This window comes from Nerophis ophidion, linkage group LG01 (genome assembly GCF_033978795.1).
Source record: "Nerophis ophidion isolate RoL-2023_Sa linkage group LG01, RoL_Noph_v1.0, whole genome shotgun sequence".
Taxonomy (NCBI): Eukaryota; Metazoa; Chordata; class Actinopteri; order Syngnathiformes; family Syngnathidae; genus Nerophis; species Nerophis ophidion.
Genome location: NC_084611.1, coordinates 16120323 through 16140322, shown reverse-complemented (window position 1 = coordinate 16140322; position 20000 = coordinate 16120323). Strand labels below are relative to the sequence as shown.

At 39.9% G+C, this 20000-nt stretch overlaps 1 protein-coding gene across 1 annotated transcript in view; it reads left to right on the top strand.

Annotated features, from left to right (window-relative positions):
• The window catches only part of spg21 (SPG21 abhydrolase domain containing, maspardin), a 29119-nt gene extending 9287 nt beyond the window's left edge, over positions 1-19832 (top strand). The window contains exons 5-9 of the mRNA XM_061897265.1: positions 6634-6779; positions 6859-6967; positions 12604-12711; positions 12796-12936; positions 19069-19832. Coding sequence (XP_061753249.1) covers positions 6634-6779; positions 6859-6967; positions 12604-12711; positions 12796-12936; positions 19069-19185 — 621 coding nt within the window. The 3' untranslated portion in view covers positions 19186-19832. The remainder of the gene's footprint in view (positions 1-6633; positions 6780-6858; positions 6968-12603; positions 12712-12795; positions 12937-19068) is intronic.
• The last annotated feature ends 168 nt before the right edge of the window (positions 19833-20000 follow it).

Below are 20000 nucleotides of genomic sequence, written 5' to 3'. Positions count from 1 at the left end.
CATGACTGCCAGCTAATCGATGCTAACATGCTATGCTAATCGATGCTAACATGCTATTTATGCTAGCTGTATGTACATTTGAAACTAGATACCCACATTTAATGCGAAACAAACCCTTACCAATTGGCGGATTTAAGTTGCTCCAGTGTCACAAGATGCGAAAGTCCTGATCCTTTGGTCCGCACATTTTACCGGCAATGCTAATAAGGCAGCCATGCTATGGGCCACTTCATTAGGTACACCCACGCTATGGCCGAATAGCATCAGTAGCTGTTCGCTCAATAGCTTCAATTTCTTCTTCAATTTTGTTTTCGTTGTCTCCCTCCATACTCCGACCATCTGTTTCAATACATGGGTAATCTGTTGAATCGCTTAAGCCGCTGAAATCCGAGCCTGAATCCGATCTAATGTCGCTATATCTTGCTGTGGCAACCGCCATGTTTTTTGTATTGGCAGCCCTGTATGACGTCACAGGGAAATGGATTGTGGTTTCGAAGATAGCGAAAATAAGGCACTTCAAAGCTTTATTTAGGGATATTCCGGGACCGGTAAAATTTTGAAAAAAAATTCAAAAAATACAACAAGCCACTGGGAACTGATTTTTATTGTTTTTAACCCTTTTGAAATTGTGATAATGTTCCCCTTTAAATTGCCGCCGGGTATATATTATCTGCATGCCTCGTTTTACCGCCGGGTTAAACTCGTTTTGCAAAATAATTAGTGCATGCTTAGAATTACTGCCGGATCAAACTCGTTTCGCAGAATAATTAGCATATGCCTTGTTTTACCGCTGGGTCAAACTCGTCACGTCATGAGTGGGTAACACGGTTTGGAAATGAGCCATATTTCCTCTAATGGCATCCACTCATATTACCTGCGCCGTTTCCACGTTTAATCTCGCGAACATAACACAGGCGCTCACGTGACCCGCTGCAGCCTATCGCGCTCTATATAATCCAGCGTTCCAATATGGCTGCCAGGTGCGGTGGCTAAACCTGGGGAAATCTGAAGCCAGTATGTTTTAAAGTTGTCGTTTGCCTGCATATCGTAAAAACAACCGTCCAACATTTTACAACTAATTGTAAACTTATAGGTGCCGACCATCAGGGCCGAGTTGCGATGAGAGAGTGTGGCAATGTTAAGATAATAAGCCGAGTTGCTAAGTGAATTGGTTTGCTAATAGTAACTACTAGCCGTACTCATGTATTTTCTATGGGTGGTTAGCATCGGGTTTTAATCCCATTTCCTCCAATGTTTCTGATCCGATTGAATTTATATTTATGTCGAGTCCTTATTTTGGGTACTTACATACGGTGACTGAGTGTTGTGGCGTTTGAAGGCCATCTGCATTTTTTATGCTACATAATAAAGTTTTTTTTATTAAATGTGCTTTTCATGATGGTATCCTTACATCACACTCAAATTTATAAGCGCAAGCCTAAATTTACCGCATGCCTTTGGTAAGCGCCGGAGTGAGAAGAAGTTTTAAAATAATTACTGCCCCGGCGCTAATTCAAGGAAATACGGCAGTCATTTTCTATAACGCAAAGAGACAAACCTGCGATATATATTAATATATCGCCCAGCCCTAGTCAAAATAATGACGTATTAAATCAAATTAATAAGCGTGAAGTAGGCGGACTTCGTCGCGTGAAGAAGCCTACAATTTTTGGTTGTGTTTTCCGCTTCGTATGCTGAATGGCAATATCCGATATATATCTCTATTTTTTCCGTGAAGTAAAAACAACACAAAACAGTCCTAGTTACCTGAGATACTAAGTATGTCATTATTTTGACTTAGTAAATATTGACTTACTAAGACAGAATAATGATTTAAGTCAAATTAATGACTTACTGTAAATAAGCGTTTGCAATAAGCGTTTGAAAAAAAGAGTTAAAAGTGGGGCCACATGCTGACATATGCTCAACTCATCATGCTTAATTTATTACAGCATTTAGTAAGCCTGTAGTTGATTTTTTTTAATGTAAATTTATTTTTATCAACATGTGATTACCATGAATTGATTTATGTGGACCCCGACTTAAACAAGTTGTAAAACTTATTCGGGTGTTACCATTTAGTGGTCAATTGTACGGAATATGTACTCAACTGTGCAATCTACTAATAAAAGTTTCAATCAATCAATCAAGGGACCCTGCCATTCAAAACTAGGCTGCTACATTACTAATTATTAATGTAACTATAGCTGAAAAAATAATACAATAGCAATGGAAGCGACTATTCATCCCTGAACACCATGGAGTTTATGTAGGCTTTATGATGCAGTTACATTATTATATCAACTATCAGATTTTTTTCTTCTTCAAAACAGAAAAAAAACTGAAATAACTTAGTTGTTAACTGTAGGTCAATAATGCTTGTCTTTCTCTCAGACAGACAGGGCTTTGCTGTCCGTAACACACAAAAGCACGCACGCATCCACACACTGCAAAATTAGCTAACGTTACGCTAAAAGCTAATTGGCCTTCACCTCAAGGACTGTGAGCGAGCTGAGCTGCCGCTTATGTTTCTAGAACGTCAACGGGCTCATAGTGATGTTACTAGTTGACTGGGAGGTGTTTATTATAAATTGAGGGGAGTCCGCTGCTAAATTAGGCTGACCATAATCTGAATTCCCAAAAAGAGGACATATATGCGTTCCAAGGCCAGGACTAGGTGACAATTTGCCAATGATACTCAAACATGGTTTATAAATAATATATTTATTTAAATAAAACATTTTTTCCCCTCGGTTGACAGCAGTGTTGGTGCTAGAAATTTTCTAAATAGGGTCTCGCGACCCCAAAATGGACAAGCGGCAAAAAATGGATGAGTCCCAGGGAACACATCATGTCATAAAAATGGGGCCCCACAGGTAATTTTTGAGGTCCCACTCTTTTGTAAGCGTTTTGGAAACAAATGATAAATGGATGCATTACCCTGTTATATCTCACATTCTATATTGTGTTTTAGAAAAAGGTTGTCATAAACATTACTTCATTCATTAAAAAAAAAATGACAAAAGAAAACAAATTTTAAATATTATGTTTTTTGTCTGGAGGAGTCTGGTCGGGTGCTGGTTAGCTTGAAGCTAACAGCAAGCCCGTCTCCATCCTGGAACGATGTGGATGGAGCAGGAGATAGAAGTGAAGTTTCCATGGACTCACAAAGACTAAACCAAGTCATTTAATGGAGACAAGGCACAGGATGAAGTTAAAAAGCTTGACTTTACACTCACCTTAGTGTTTACCATCAAGTCTTTCTTTTGACAGCCCCTGGCGCTAAACTTGTCCCAGTGCAAACTGAGGCAGTATTTGTCATTGATAAAACTTTCAGCGAATCGAAATTTACGACCAATAAAAACGCAATAAACGGGGACATAAATTTGACCCGGCAAATATAAACAAAACAAAACACTGGCGGAAAGCGATAATCAAGACAATAAAAGACAAGCAAAAAAAAAAAAAATCTTTGTCCTTTCTAATTTCAATGCTTAAAAAGACACAAAAAGTGCATTAATGCCAACACTGGTTGACAGTATAACAAAATAAGTCACACTGATATTCTGTAACATTCACAGTTTTGGGAAAAAGTGCAAAGGTAGAAAAAACAAAAAAAAACAAAACTCTTGTATATAATGTAAACATAAATAATGCCTCAAAACCGGTTAATTAAATTCAAACAAAAAACAGCAGATGAGCTCTCGCCCTGCACAGCTGTTTTGTGCTTTGTAGTGTCGATAATTGGCTTGTTGATCTTTATTTGCCACAAATATATCAATCAATCAATCAATCAATGTTTACTTATATAGCTCTAAATCACTAGTGTCTCAAAGGGCTGCACAAACCACTACGACATCCTCGGTAGGCCCACATAAGGGCAAGGAAAACTCACACCCAGTGGGATATCGGTGACAATAATGACCCAGTGGGACGTCGGTGACAATGATGACTATGAGAACCTTGGAGAGGAGGAAAGCAATGGATGTCGAGCGGGTCTAACATGATACTGTGAAAGTTCAATCCATAATGGATCCAACACAGTCGCGAGAGTCCAGTCCAAAGCGGATCCAACACACCAGCGAGAGTCCCGTTCACAGCGGAGCCAGCAGGAAACCAACCCAAGCGGAGGCGGATCAGCAGCGCAGAGATGTCCCCAGCCGATACACAGGCAAGCAGTACATGGCCATCGGACCGGACCCCCTCCACAAGGGAGAATGGGACAAAGAAGAAAAAGAAAAGAAACGGCAGATCAACTGGTCTAAAAAGGGAGTCTATTTAAAGGCTAGAGTATACAAATGAGTTTTAAGGTGAGACTTAAATGCTTCTACTGAGGTGGCATCTCAAACTGCTACCGGGATGGGATTCCAGAGTACTGGAGCCCGAACGGAAAACGCTCTATAGCCCGCAGACTTTTTTTGGGCTTTGGGAATTACTAATAAGCCGGAGTCCTTTGAACGCAGATTTCTTGCCGGGACATATGGTACAATACAATCGGCAAGATAGGATGGAGCTAGACCGTGTAGTATTTTATACGTAAGTAGTAAAACCTTAAAGTCACATCTTAAGTGCACAGGAAGCCAGTGCAGGTGAGCCAGTACAGGCGTAATGTGATCAAACTTTCTTGTTCTTGTCAAAAGTCTAGCAGCCGCATTTTGTACCAACTGTAATCTTTTAATGCTAGACATGGGGAGACCCGAAAATAATACGTTACAGTAGTCGAGGCGAGACGTAACAAACGCATGGATAATGATCTCAGCGTCTTTAGTGGACAGAATGGAGCGAATTTTAGCGATATTACGGAGATGAAAGAAGGCCGTTTTAGTAACGCTTTTAATGTGTGCCTCAAAGGAGAGAGTTGGGTCGAAGATAATACCCAGATTCTTTACCGTGTCGCCTTGTTTGTTTGGTTGTCAAATGTTAGAGTTGTATTATTAAACAGAGGTCGGTGTCTAGCAGGACCGATAATCAGCATTTCCATTTTTTTGGCGTTGAGTTGCAAAAAGTTAGTGGACATCCATTGTTTAATTTCATTAAGACACGCCTCCAGCTGACTACAATCCGGCGTGTTGGTCAGCTTTAGGGGCATGTAGAGTTGGGTGTCATCAGCATAACAGTGAAAGCTAATACCGTATTTGCGTATGACGTCACCTAGCGGCAGCATGTAGATGCTGAAGAGTGCAGGATATGATTAAAAACAATTTTAAAGGGTAAAATCAATTAAAACAGTAAAATAGAAATCAAAGTGTATAAAAAACACAGAGGACAACAGAGGACAGAGGACCACACAACTCACGTAGTGTTAAAAGCCAAAGAATAAAAGTGGGTCTTAAGACGAGACTTAAAACACTCCACTGTGGAAGCAGTTTGAACATGGAGGGGCAGAGTGTTCCAGAGCTTAGGGCCGACCACAGAGAAGGCCCTGTCTCCCCTGGTCTTAAGTCTGGTCTTGGGCACCACGAGCTGGAACTGGCTGTCGGACCTCATAGCGCGCGCAGGAATGTAAATTTGGATAAGGTCCGAGATATATTGAGGTGCCAGTCCATGTAAAGATTTAAAGCAATGTTTTAAAATCAATTCTAAAATGAACACGGAGCCAGTGCAAACTCTGAATGATTGGGGGTATATGCTGGCGTTTCCTGGCCCCTGTTAAAAGTCATGCTGCCGCGTTCTGGACTAACTGCAACCGGGAGAGAGCTTTTTGGCTAATGCCAGCATAAAGTGCATTGCAGTAGTCCAGGCGACTTGAAATAAAAGCATGCACGACTTGTTCAAAAAGGTTAAAAGATAAAAACGGTTTAACCTTTACTAAAAGACGAATGTGATAAAAACAAGATTTTAAAACGCCATTGACTTGTTTGTCTAGTTTAAAATCGCCGTCTATAGTGACGCCAATAAACTCAACTCGTCGTGTTTGGTGGAAGAAGAATACTGAGTTGCATCCCAAGAACACCACACCTACTGTGAAGCATGGGGGTGGAAACATCATGCTTTGGGGCTGTTTTTCTGCTAAAGGGACAGGACGATTGATCCGTGTTAAGGAAAGAATGAATGGGGCCATGTATCGTGAGATTTTGAGCCAAAACCTCCTTCCATCAGTGAGAGCTTTGAATGGTTGACCAAATACTTATTTTCCACCGTAATTTAGAAATAAATTATTTAAAATTCCTACAATGTGAATTCCTGGATTTTTTTCCACATTCTGTTTCTCACAGTTGAAGTGTACCAATGATGAAAATTACAGACCTCTGTCATCATTTTAAGTGGGAGAACTTGCACAATCGGTGGCTGACTAAATACTTTTTTGCTCCACTGTATATATATATATATAAGTATATATATACATTACCAAGTACCGGTATTCTAACGGTAAACGAAAACAAACTCAATAACTTTATGGGAATCTATACATTTCCATGTGTGTGTTCACGCTCAAACAAGAGGTTTCTTGTTCAATAGCAGAGTTAAATGGACAGAGTGAACCCTCTTGTCGCCGTCTACAAGCTTTTTTGTGTGTGGCCGAAGGCGAGATCGCTAGCTTACAACACACTAATAACAACAACAGTAATATTTAAAAAATGACTCCGTTGGCGCCTGTCCTTTGAATAATGATCTTTTCTGACTCCTTTTAAGGTTCACGTTTTCGGCGCGTCCTTGGGAGGTTTCCTGGCCCAGAAGTTTGCAGAGTTCACGTGCAAGTCACCCAGGGTGCACTCTTTGATCCTGTGTAATTCTTTCAGCGATACCGCCATCTTTAACCAGACATGGACAGCAAACAGGTTTTCACTTCCTCTTATCTTGCTGACGCCGTCGTTTGGATTCAAATAACCAATATTGTTTTTGTCTATGTTTGTGTAGTTTTTGGTTGATGCCAGCATTCATGTTGAAGAAGATTGTTCTGGGAAACTTTGCCAAAGGACCCGTTGACTCAAAAATGGCCAGTGCAATTGATTTCATGGTGGATAGGGTAAGGACTTTTGGGTTAATTTTTTTGGTTGCTTGCAACCTAAGGCAAAACATTTAGCCGAGTAACAGATCGTATCCCGAAAAACTACAAAATTAGTAGGTAGGGCTGGGCGTTATGGCTGAAAACTGTATTACCATTTAAGTGTTATAATTATTCATATTTTTTATGACCTATGGAAAATCAGGAGCAGGCGAAATATATATGAAATGTAAACTTTTTTTCTAATTACCATATTGTTCGGACCATATGGCACGCCGGATTATAAGGCGCACTGTCGGTGAGCGGGTCTATTTTCATACAAAAGGCACACCAGATTATAAGTCGCACTAAAGGGGTTATTTTATGTTTTTTTTTTACATTTAAGACTTCCTTGTGGTCTAAATAACATGTAATGGTCAAAATGTTGCACAGATGATGTTTTACAGACCATCTTCAACTCGCTTTCTGACCGTATCCTTAGAATGTGCCGTTTTGTGGCCGGTCTTATTTACGTGCCTCCATTTTGACAGCGTCTTCTCTTCGTCATCTCTTTTGAACCTCAAGTTTTTAAGCATTTCAATGGCAAGCCTACTGACAGTTATAAGTTAGAACTGCACGCTACTTTATATTAGAAAGGGAAACAGCGGAGGTTAAATGACCCACACAGCAAGAGGGTGGAGTAAAAGAAGGAGCTTAGTGACTACAGCACAGAGGCGTGCACAATTTTAGGACTTATGCAGATCCCAAGTACACATCAGCAGGTACCAATAGGTAAGAAAAGTTGGTTTTCCAAAACAAAACACCAGATAATCTCCTAACAGGTGCCATTTTGTGGTCCTTTTCACGCCGTAATGATACCGTATTTTAAAGCACAGTACGCCTGACCACGCTAGCCATAATGCTCTGACAATCCCTCAAGCGGTGTGACTTCTTAGCTTACCAAAGTCATACTAAAACATTCTGACAGATTTTTGAGCGCCATGTGTAATGTATATTCTCAATGAAACATTTAAGGTTTGGTGTTGCTTGCTTATAGGTATCTGCCAGTGTCATTTATTCAACAGGCGTCGCCACAAGCTTGGAAAACAATAATTGTAAACAATAGTGGTGTAACGGTACACACAAATTTCGGTTCGGTACGTACCTCGGTTTAGAGGTCACGGTTTGGTTCATTTTCAGTACAGTAAGAAAACAACAAAATATAACTTTTTTGGGTTATTTATTTACCAAATTTGTAAACAATGGCTTTATCCTTTTAACATTGGGAACACTATAATAATTCTGCCCACGTTAATCAACATTAAACTGCCTCTAATTGTTGCTCAGATTAAATAAAATGACAAAACTTTTCTTCTACATATAAAAAGGGCAACATTAAACAGTTTCAAGTCAACTCATCATGCTTAATTTATCACAGCATTTGGGAAGTCTGTAGTTGATTTTTATTATGTAAATGTTATGTTTTTATTAACATGTTTTAGCAGGGACCCTGCCATTCAAAGCTTTTCTATCACAGACACACACGCACAGACACAGACACCCGCACCGCAAAATGAGCTAACGTTACGCTAAAAGCTAATTAGCCTTCACCTCAAGCCAGAACTGCGAGCGAGCTGGGCTGTAGTTTAAGTTTCTAGAAGGTCAACGGGCTCATAGTGATGTTCGTAGTAGTTGACTGGGAGGTGTTTATCATAATTTGGGGAGAGTACGCTGCCTTATGCTCACCTGCTAAACACCTATCTGCTCGACGCTGAAGCATTTACTACATGCGCTCTGAATACGCACTGCTGATTGGCTGTTACCGCTATATATGTAACCAATCAGATGGTTGTGTGGGTGGGACAATGCTGGGTGCTGAGACAGAGGCAGAAGAAGCACAGCAGCTTGTTAAGACTTTAGCTTAGAAACTTGTTCAGTACACCCTCGTACCGAACCAAAACCCCCGTACGGAAACGGTTCAATACAAATACACGTACCGTTACACCCCTAGTAAACAAACATTAACAACACTTAACAATAAGCTCTTAAAAATAAAGTGTGATGTAAGAAATGCTTCATTAAGTGTAAGTAAATATTGAGAAAATGTAAACATAGAGAAACATGGGGAAAAACTATTTTTAGCAGGTTTAGTTCCAAGAAGTTACCGCTGTGCTACCCAACCACCGGTCTGCGACGCATTGAAACATGAAATTATTTTGAAGAGACAATTTAAATCTCGCCTGTCCCACTAGACCAGTGTTTTTCAACCTTTTTTGGGGCCAAGGCACATTTTTCCATTGAAAAAATCCTGAGGCACACCACCAGCAGAAGACGGTCAAAATGTAGTAGCCTATATTGACAATATAAAGTGGTTTCTTATCAAATACAATAAGAATTTAAACCGCGGTCATCCATGCATCTTTGTGTTCCCTTGTCTCCCAGTAGGCCAACTGTCACACCGGGGCTTATTTTGACTTGGGTGGTGTTTTCCTATGTGGCGTGTTGAGTTCCTGTCTCCTTCCTTTGATAGCTATTCCCCGCACCTGCTTTGTGTTTAGCAATGGAAACTATTTGAGTTGTGGGAATCAATTAATTAATCAATGTTTACTTATATAGCCCTAAATCATTAGTGTCTCAAAGGGCTGCATGCTGTCCTTCCATGTCAGGTCATTGTTGATTGCCAGGTCATGCACGGATGTACCGTATTTTCTGGACCATATGGCGCATCGCATTGTGAGGCGCATCGTCGATGAGCGGGTCTCTTCAGGTTTTTTTCATACAAAAGGCGCACCAGATTATAGGGCGCATTAAAGGGGTCATATTATTATTTTTTTTTTCTAAATGGAAAACACTTTCTTGTGGTCTACGTAACATGTAATGGTGGTTCTTTGGTCAAATTTTGCATAGATTATTTTTTACAGATCATCTTCAAGTCACTTTCTGACAATCCCATCAGAATGCGCCGTTTTGTGGGCGGTTTTATTTGTGTGGCTCACCTTCGGCAGTGTCTTTCTATCATCTTTGTTGCAGCGGTGTAGCGTGCATGGACGGGAGTGGTAGAAGTGTCATAAAATGGAACTAACTGTTTTAATGACATTCAGACTTTACTTAAACCAATAACGGAGCAGCATCTCTTCATCCGTGGCTCACTAGTATAACAATAACAACACCCGAAATGTGTCCTGTGAAAAATCTAACTCTCCAATAACTAAACTTCCTTGGGCGAATAATGTAAACTCACTACACCGGTATGTTTTTTTAGCACTTTCATGCCGAGTTTACTAAAAGATATAAGTAAGAACTTTACACTACTTTGTATTAGAAATGGCAACAGCGGAGGATGAATGTCACATAACTAAAAGATGTAGGAAAGAGATGAAGCTTATTGACTACAGTGTTGGCACAAAGACGGACGCGTACACATTTTCAGGACTTATGCTGATCCCAAATACGGATCAGCAGGTACCAGAAGGTAAAAAACTTTACCTTTGCATAATATTACAAAACAAAACGGTAAATATGTCTTACCTTATACACACGCCATAGTAATACTCTTATGTTAAAGCACAGTACAATCTATCAAGCGGTGCGGCTTCGTAGTTTACCAAAGTTGTACTATAATATTTTGATGGAGTTTTGAGCGCCGTGTGTAATGTTCTATATTTTCAATGCAACATATAACATTTTGGTGTTGATTATTTGAGTCCTTAGCAGTCTACATGTATCTCTTGTGTGTGACTGCTACCCCCATTTGAGAACCACTGCTCTAGACAGCACACTCAACAACGGCATATTAATTGCAGATTTTGATTATTGTTTTGCAAATAGTTTTTTTCTGCCAATTAGGTGAAATTACATAATTTCCCAAGGCGATGGAGAAGTGTGCTAAATTGCTGCATAAAATAAGTGTGCTGCACAAGTAGTTTGCATGAACACGTGTTTGCGCATGGAGAACTGCAACAAAAAAGCGTACGAGAGTGTACCTCCGGTATGTTTGAAATATTGTACAAAATATGAATATATATAACTTTTACAATAGATAAAAAACTCCGTAGAAACTCATTGGAATGAACGGTGTACATCTAGTTTTATTACTTTATGAATCTATGCCCTGAAGATGACTTATCAGGTGTAACATACGGTTTTATGGCCCAGCCCTAAATATACATGACACAGATGAAGTGCCATATAAATCCTGCAGAACTCGAGGTAATCCAACAAGAATGAGGAGAAGAGCTAATCAAAAAAAACTATAAAGAATTAAAATGGGAGCAGGAGGTACAGTGGGACAAAAAAGTATTTAGTCAGCCACCGATTGTGCAAGTTCTCCCACTTAAAATGATGACAGAGGTCTGTAATTTTCATCATAGGTACACTTCGACTGTGAGAGACAGAATGTGGAAAAAAATCCAGGAATTCACATTGTAGGAATTTTAATGAATTTATTTGAAAATGATGGTGGAAAATAAGTACTTGGTCAACCATTCAAAGCTCTCACTGATGGAAGGAGGTTTTGGCTCAAAATCTCACGATACATGGCCCCATTCATTCTTTCCTTAACACGGATCAGTCGTCCTATCCCCTTAGCAGAAAAACAGCCCCAAAGCATGATGTTTCCACCCTCATGCTTCACAGTAGGTATGGTGTTCTTGGGATGCAACTCAGTATTCTTTTTCCTCCAAACAAGACAAGTTGAGTTTATACTAAAAATTTCTATCTTGGTTTCATCTGACCACATGACATTCTCCCAATCCTCTGCTCCACGCAAGGTCTCATCCCGTGGGGTCAAAATGATCATGAGAACGGTGAGCAAAAATCCCAGAACACCACGGGGGAAACTGGTGAATGACCTGCAGAGAGCTGGAACCAAAGTAACTAAGGTTACCATTAGTAACACACTACGCCGACAGGGAATCAAATCCTGCAGTGCCAGACGTGTCCCCCTGCTTAAGCCAGTGCATGTCCAGGCCTGTCTGAAGTTTGCCAGAGAGCACATGGATGATACAGCAGAGGATGGGGAGAATGTCATGTGGTTGGATGAAACCAAAAAATAACTTTTTGGTATTAACTCAACTCGTCGTGTTTGGAGGAAGAAGAATACTGAGTTGCATCCCAAGAACACCATACCTACTGTGAAGCATGGGGGTGGAAACATCATGCTTTGGGGCTTTTTTTCTGCTAAGGGGACAGGACAATTAATCCCTGTTAAGGAAAGAATGAATGGGGCCATGTATCGTGAGATTTTGAGCCAAAACCTCCTTCCATCAGTGAAAGCTTTGAATGGTTGACCAAATACTTATTTTCCACCATAATTTACAAATAAATTCATTAAAATTCCTATAATGTGAATTCCTGGATTTTTTTTTCACATTGTGTCTCTCACAGTTGAAGTGTACCTTTGAAGAAAATTACAGACCTCTGTCATCATTTTAAGTGGGAGAACTTGCACAACTTGCACACTTTATTTGACCAAGAGTGGAACAGGACAGGGATTCATTTTGACTCTGGCCTAGGATTGGGACGGGACAAGATCTTTTGTGTGTGAGTGGGACAAGACAGGAGAGGAAATCCACTGCTGGGTCTGCCTCGAGTCCACAGTATATAAGCTGCATGTCAGATGCCACAGGCTCGGTTTTTTGAAGTGAAACTCACATGACTTATTTCCTTTCTCACAACAGCTGGAAAGCCTGAACCAGAGTGAGCTCGCATCGCGGCTAACACTCAACTGTCAGAACTCTTACGTGGAGCCGCACCGCATACACGACGTGGCAGTGACCATCATAGACGTAAGTCCCTACGCGGGGAATGTGGTCGTCATGGTGACGTGGCGCGGCTCTGGTAAAATAATTGTTTGTCTCTACACCACACAGGTTTTTGATCAGAGCGCACTATCCATCGAGGCAAAGGAGGAGATGTACAAATTGTTTCCAAATGCCCGACGAGCTCATCTGAAAACCGGAGGGAACTTCCCTTATCTTTGCAGAAGTGCGGACGTCAACCTCCACATACAGGTAAGGTGGTGCCTTCACTGCACCATTAGAGGAGCTGCGTTTCCGTTACCCAAAGAAATGTGCAAAACTTCAATATCGCAGTAGAAACTGGTAAAGGAAACATATTTCCAAAAAACATCTCAAATATTTCTGAAACATTTTTTCGCTTTCGTGAGGAGGCTTTTTTGGCTTTTCCATATTGAAGTGTTTCGCAAAAGCATCATGGGAACACTAATTTAGGGCGCTTAAACACCGAACCGGCGGGGCGCCGATGCAGGACAGCTCGGGCAAACAACCCGTCTTGGTCTCGCTTTCCGATCGGTCTGCCGGTGTTTTCCTTCTAAAATTTAGTGAGTGGAGCTTATACGGTATATGGCAAACAATTTTTTGCTTGTAAAAACATTGATTTTTTTTTTTTCTAAAATCTGGCGGGTGCGGCATATATATCAGAGATGCGCGGTTTGCGGTCTCATCCGCAGAGTCCGCGGATAAACCGCGTTTCGGGCGGGTGACATGACGAAAAAATTTATTTTAGTTAGATTCGGGTGGGTGGCAGTTGAACCATTCGGAAATATTTGATATACATGGTTCTGGGATCGGTATCCTTTACCATCCAAACAACCATTTAGGACTCGTGTCACCAAGCGAAGAAGGCAACAGGAGACGCAAACATTCTCTAGAATGACTGCCGGGAGTCAACCAGTTAATAAGTATTAGGGCGTGCTATGAAGCCTTTGGCTTTGTCGCCTCCTACAGAATGTATGATCTGCTTGTCAGTCCAGCAACATGTTGAATGTGGCTTGACACGCACACGACTGCAAGGCATACTGGGTGACACAGAGTACACCAATGGTTGTGATATAAACAATTTTAACACTCTTATTAATATGCCGTTAGCGGGGTGTATAAAATAGTCAGTAGTGTCATGGATGCAAAGGATTCTGGGTATTTGTTGTTTATGTTATGTTACTGTGAGGATGTTCTCCTGAAACGTGTTTGTCACTCTTGTTTGGTGTGGCTTCACAGCGTGGCGCATATTAGTAAGTGTTAAAATTATATATATCACAACCATCAGTGTACTCTGTATCACCCAGTATGCCTTTCAATCGTGTACGTGTGATCACGGAAGCTGCATACAACATGTTGCTGGACTAACAATCGGTTTGTACATGTTGTTGAAGGTGTCAAAGGCAATGGCTTCACAGCACGCCCTTATTCTTGTCATCAGGATGAACACCATTGGATATTCACGAGAACATTAGCGGCTCCCATTGTCTTCTTTACTCTGTGAAACGGATTTAAATAGCTCTTTGAGTGGTAAAGGTGGCAGACCTCTGATGTATTTCAACGGGCCGGCGGTTGTGGTTCTGATAAAATGTTGGTTCGGGTGGACGGCGGGTGGATGACGACTTTGGTGATGCGGTTGTGGATGATATAATTGCATATCCGCACATCTCTAGCATATATATATATATACAGCAAAAACAAATATTTTGGAATTTAGCGGGTGCAGCTTAGACATGGCAAAATAGTGTTTCTTCTGAAATTTAGTGGCTGCAGCTTATATGTGGCAAACTATTTTTTGCTTCTAAAAACATAGATTTTTTTTTTTTTTCTAAAATCTGGTGGGTGCGGCTTATATATAGCAAAAATACATATTTTGGAATTTAATGGGTGCAGCTTATACATGGCAAAATAGTGTTTCTTCTGAAATTTAGTGGCTGCGTCTTATATATATATGGCAAACTATTTTTCCTTCTAAAATTTAGTGGGTGCGGCTTATGTATGGAAAATATTTTCCCTTAAAATCTTGTGGGTGTGGTTTGTACTGTATGTGGCAACATTTATTTTATTTTATTTGGTGGGTGCGAACTACATATGGCAGACACATATTTATTGGAATTTAGTGGGTGCGGCTTATGTATGGAAAATATTTTCCCCTAAAATCTTGTGGGTGTGGCTTATACTGTATGTGGCAACATTTATTTTATTTTATTTGGTGGGTGCGAACTACATATGGCAGACACATTTATATTGGAATTTAGTGGGTGTGTCTTATATATGACAAAATGATTTCCCCCTAGAATTAAGTAGTTGCTGCTTATACTGTACATGGCAACATATTGCTTTCCTTCTAAGTCTTTGTTTGGTGCGGTTTGTATATAGCTAAATACTTTTTCTCCTAAAATTCAGTGGGTGCGGCCTACATATGGCCAAATATGTTTTCCTCTAAATTTTAGCGGGTGCAGCTTATATATGGTAAAATATGTTTCCCTTAAAATTTAGTGCTTTTATATATCGTTGTTTTTTTTTTTAATTTGGTGGGTGCGGCTTATATGTGGGGGGAAAAAATATTCTGGGATTTTGTGGATGCGGCTTATATGTGATGCAATAGTGTTTTTTCTGAAATTTAGTGGCTATGTCTTCTATATGACAAAATGTTTTTCCCTTCTAAAATTTGGTGGGCGGGGCTTGTTATATGGCAAATTGTTGTCCTAAAATTTAGTGGGTGTGGCTTATAAATATGGCGTAATATTTTCCCTTCTAAAATTTAGTGATTGTTGCTTTTGTATGGCAAAATATTTTCTTCTTCTAAAATTTTGTAGATGCGTCTCATGTTAGGCAAAATATTTTTTATTCTAAAATGTAGTGGGTGCGGTTTATATATTGCAGACTGTGTTTTCCTTCAAAAATTTTGTGAGTGTGGCTTATATATGGCAAACACTTTTTTGCTTCTAAAAGCATTGATTTTTTTTCTTAAAAAAATCTGGTGGGAGGTGCTTATATATAGCCCCAAAAATATTTGGGAATTTAGTGGGCGCAGCTTATACATGGCAAAATAGCGTTTCTTCTGAAATTTAATAGCTGCGTCTTATATATGGCAAACTAGTTTTCCTTCTAAAATTTAGTGGGTGCAGCTTATGTATGGAAAATATTTTTCCCCTAAACTTTTGTGGGTGTGGCTTATACTGTATGTGGCAACATTTATTAGTTTATTTTTTATCTGGTGGGTGCGGCCTAGGGCTTCACAGTGGAAGAGGGGCTAGTGCGTCTGCCTCACAATACGAAGGTCTTGAGTAGTCAGGGTTCAATCCCAGGCTGGGGATCTTTCTGTGTGGAGTTTGCATGTTCTCCCCGTGAATGCGTGGGTTCCCTCTGGGTACTCCGGCTTCTTCCCACTTCCAAAGACATGCACCTGGGGATAGGTTGATTGGCAACACTAAATTGGCCCTAGTGTGTGAATGTGAGTGTGAATGTTGTCTGTCTATCTGTGTTGGCCCTGCGATGAGGTGGCGACTTGTCCAGGGTGTGCCCCGCCTTCCGCCCGATTGTAGCTGAGATAGGCGCCAGCGCCCCCCGCGAACCCAAAAGGGAATAAGCGGTAGAAAATGAATGAATGAATGAATGCGTCTTATATATGGCAAACTAGTTTTCCTTCTAAAATTTATGTATGGAAAATATTTTTCCCCTAAACTTTTGTGGGTGTGGCTTATACTGTATGTGGCAACATTTATGAATTTATTTTTTATTTGTTGAGTGCGGCCGAGGGCTTCACGGTGGGAGAGGGGTTAGTGCGTCTGCCTCACAACACGAAGGTCCTGAGTAGTCAGGGTTCAATCCCAGGCTGGGGATCTTTCTGTGTGGAGTTTGCATGTTCTCCCCCGTGACTGCGTGGGTTCCCCCCGGGTACTCCGGCTTCCTCCCACCTCCAAAGACATGCACCTGGGGATAGGTTGATTGGCAACACTAAATTGACCCTAGTGTGTGAATGTGAGTGTGAATGTTGTCTGTCTATCTGTGTTGGCCCTGCGACGAGGTGGAGACTTGTCCAGGGTGTACCCCGCCTTCCGCCCGATTGTAGCTGAGATAGGCACCAGCGCCCCCCGCGACCCCAAAGGGAATAAGCCGTAGGAAATGGATGGATGGATGGGTGCGGCCTATACGTATATGGCAAACACATTTATATTGGAATTTAGTGGGTGCGTCTTATATATGACAAAATGATTTCCCCCTAGAATTAAGTAGTTGCTGCTTATACTGTATATGGCGACATATTGTTTTACTTCTAAATCTTTGTTTTGTGCGGCTTGTATATAGCTAAATACTTTTTCTCCTAAAATTCAGTGGGTGCGGTTTATATATGGCAAAATATGTTTCCGTCTAAATTTAGTGGGTGCGGTTTATATATGGCAAAATATATTTTTCTTCAAAAATTTAGCGAGTGCAGCTTATTTATGGCAAAATATGTTTCCCCTAAAATTTAGTGCTAATATATGTCAACATTTTTTTTTTTTCTTAAATAATTTGATGGGTGTGTTTTTTTAATGTGGCAAAAAAAAATATTTTAAAGTTTAGTGGGTGTGGCTTATATGTGGGGAAAAATATTCTGGGATTTTCTGGGTGCGTCTTGTATGTGTTTCTTCTGAAATTTAGTGGCTGCGTCCTATATATGGCAAACTATTTTCCCTTCTAAAATTTAGTGGGTGCAGCTAAGGTACGGCAAAATACTTTTTCATCTTAAATTTAGAGGCTGTGGCTAATGTATGAAAAAATGTTTCCCCCTAAAATCTTGTGGGTGTGGCTTATACTGTATGTGGCAACATGTATTTATTTTTTATTTCGTGGATGCAGCCTATATATAGCAAACACATTTATTGTGGAATTTAGTGGGTACGTCTTATATATGACAAAATGATTTCCCCCTAGAATTAAGTAGTTGTTGCTTATACTGCAGGGTTTCCTGCAGCGCTTTGTTGTTAAGGCAGCCGCCATAACAACAAAGAGCCACGGCCTAAACTAAAGTCTTAAATTTTATTTTTTTATTTTTTTTATTGTCTTGTCCAGCTTCTTAGGCAAATCATATAGTTGATGTAGATACCCATAAAGACTGTTCAGATTTACTTTACAAAAGAGAAGTGTAGGACTCTTCTCTTGTTGCCTTGTTTGTATTTGACTTTATCAAATGTATTTATATTATCCTTTGGTGCTAATCTAAAGTCCTAACAAGCTGTTACGCTTCGTATTGCCTCTGCCTGTCAGTATGTCCCTGCCGCACCCAGCATTGTCCCACCCTAACAACCATCTGATTGGTTATACGCAGAGCATGTAACCAAACATGAACTCCATGGTGTTCAGGGATGAATAGTCTCTCCTATTGCTATTGTACTATTTTATTCAGCTATAGTTACATTAATCATTAGTACAGTAATGTAGCAGCCTAGTTTTGAATGGCAGGGTCCCTTCTATCACATGTTGATAAAAATATAACATTTACATAATAAAAATCAACTACAGGCTTCCCAAATGCTGTTATAAATTAAGCATGATGAGTTGAGCATGTGTTAGCATGTAGCCCCACTTTTAACTCTTTTTTTTCAAATGCTTATTGCAAACGCCTATTTACAGTAAATCATTAATTTGACATAGTTATTATTTTGTATTAGAAAGTCAATATTTACTAAGTCAAAAATAATGACATACTTAATATCTTAGGTAACTAGGACTGTTTTGTGTTTGGTTTTTACTTTACGAAAAAAATATTGAGAAGCCAGCCTAGCCTACTTCACCACAGTTTGTAGTCTATTGCCCCCCAGGCAGCAATGGCCTTTCACCACCACCCATTCCCCGTTCGGGCGACGCCCACTTCACCCTAGAGACACCACCTCAACTAACAAATATTCTGGGGGAAACACAGTAGTGCATATAGCAACATATGTTTTCCTTCTAAATGTTTCTTTTGTGCGGCTTATATATAGCTAAATACTTTTTCTCCTAAAATTCAGTGGGTGCGGCTTACATATGGCAAAATATATTTTTCCTCAAAAATTTAGCGGGTGCAGCTTATTTATGGCAAAATATGTTTCACCTAAAATGTTGTGCTTATATACGGTATGTCAACATTTGTTTTTAAAATTTGGTGGGTGTGGTTTATATGTGACAAAATAGTGTTTTTTTTCCCCTGAAATTTAGTGGCTACGTCTTATATATGGCAAACAAGTTTTTCTTTTCAGATTTAGTGGGTGCATTTATATACGGGTGCGCTCTATAGTCCAGAAAATCCGGTATTTTGCTCTTGTTACCATAGGTAGGATGTTTTTTTCTCCTTCCTGAGACTGCATTTTGGCCATCATCCACATGTTCTTTCATCTGTAGGTCCACTTGCGCCAGTTCCATGGGACACGCTACGCTGCCATCAACCCCGCCATGGTGATCGCTGAGGAGCTGGAGGTCCAGCAGTGCCATAGGAAAACCTCCGACGAGGAGCAATGACCGACCTTTTACCTTCCGCGCAAGTTTGACCTTTTGATTCAAAAAAACACAAGTAAGGGGCGTTTGCTCCAATGTTTAATCCGGCGGACAAGTAAATGAGTTGTATTATTTCATAAACCTGTGTATATAGACAGACCTCCACATAATACTGCGAAATGAGATGATTTAGAATCCAAACTAAAGATAGTTTGTCTCGGATCATTTTCATTCCACAAAAAGTCAAATCTCTCACATCTGGCCTCTTCTCTTAAAGGCACAGTACACTTAATGCAATCAATACAACCAATCCTAGCCCACTTTACCTGACTTCTTACAAATGATTTTATGACATTTCAACCTTTCAAATAAATCAAAAAAATGCAATGACAAATAACTGCCAACTTTGGTCTCGGGCCTCCGGCTCGTTTACTTTGCAAACTTTTAAGTTAAAGCAACATAAAATGTGTCCTTTACTATATCATACTTGCTTTTAGGAAAATAGTATGTCAGCTGTTATAAATGTTTTTTATTCCAAATGGATCAATCACTCTTTGTCACATTAGGTAGTTTTAATGACTGATTTACCAAAGTGCCTTCAATGAAATCAAACAGCAGAAAAAGTGTTTTCTTTACAAAAAACTGAAATAAAAGAAATATGTACATAACAACACATTTGTTTTGGGTTTTTTTTTTTTACCAGCAAAATCTAAAATGGATACTCAATAGTCAAACAAAATCTCATAATTTTGACTTTTTATCTCATAATTACGACTTACCTCATGATTGTGGTATTTTCTTTAGTGGCGTAAAACGGGCTTTCATAGATTTCATGCAGT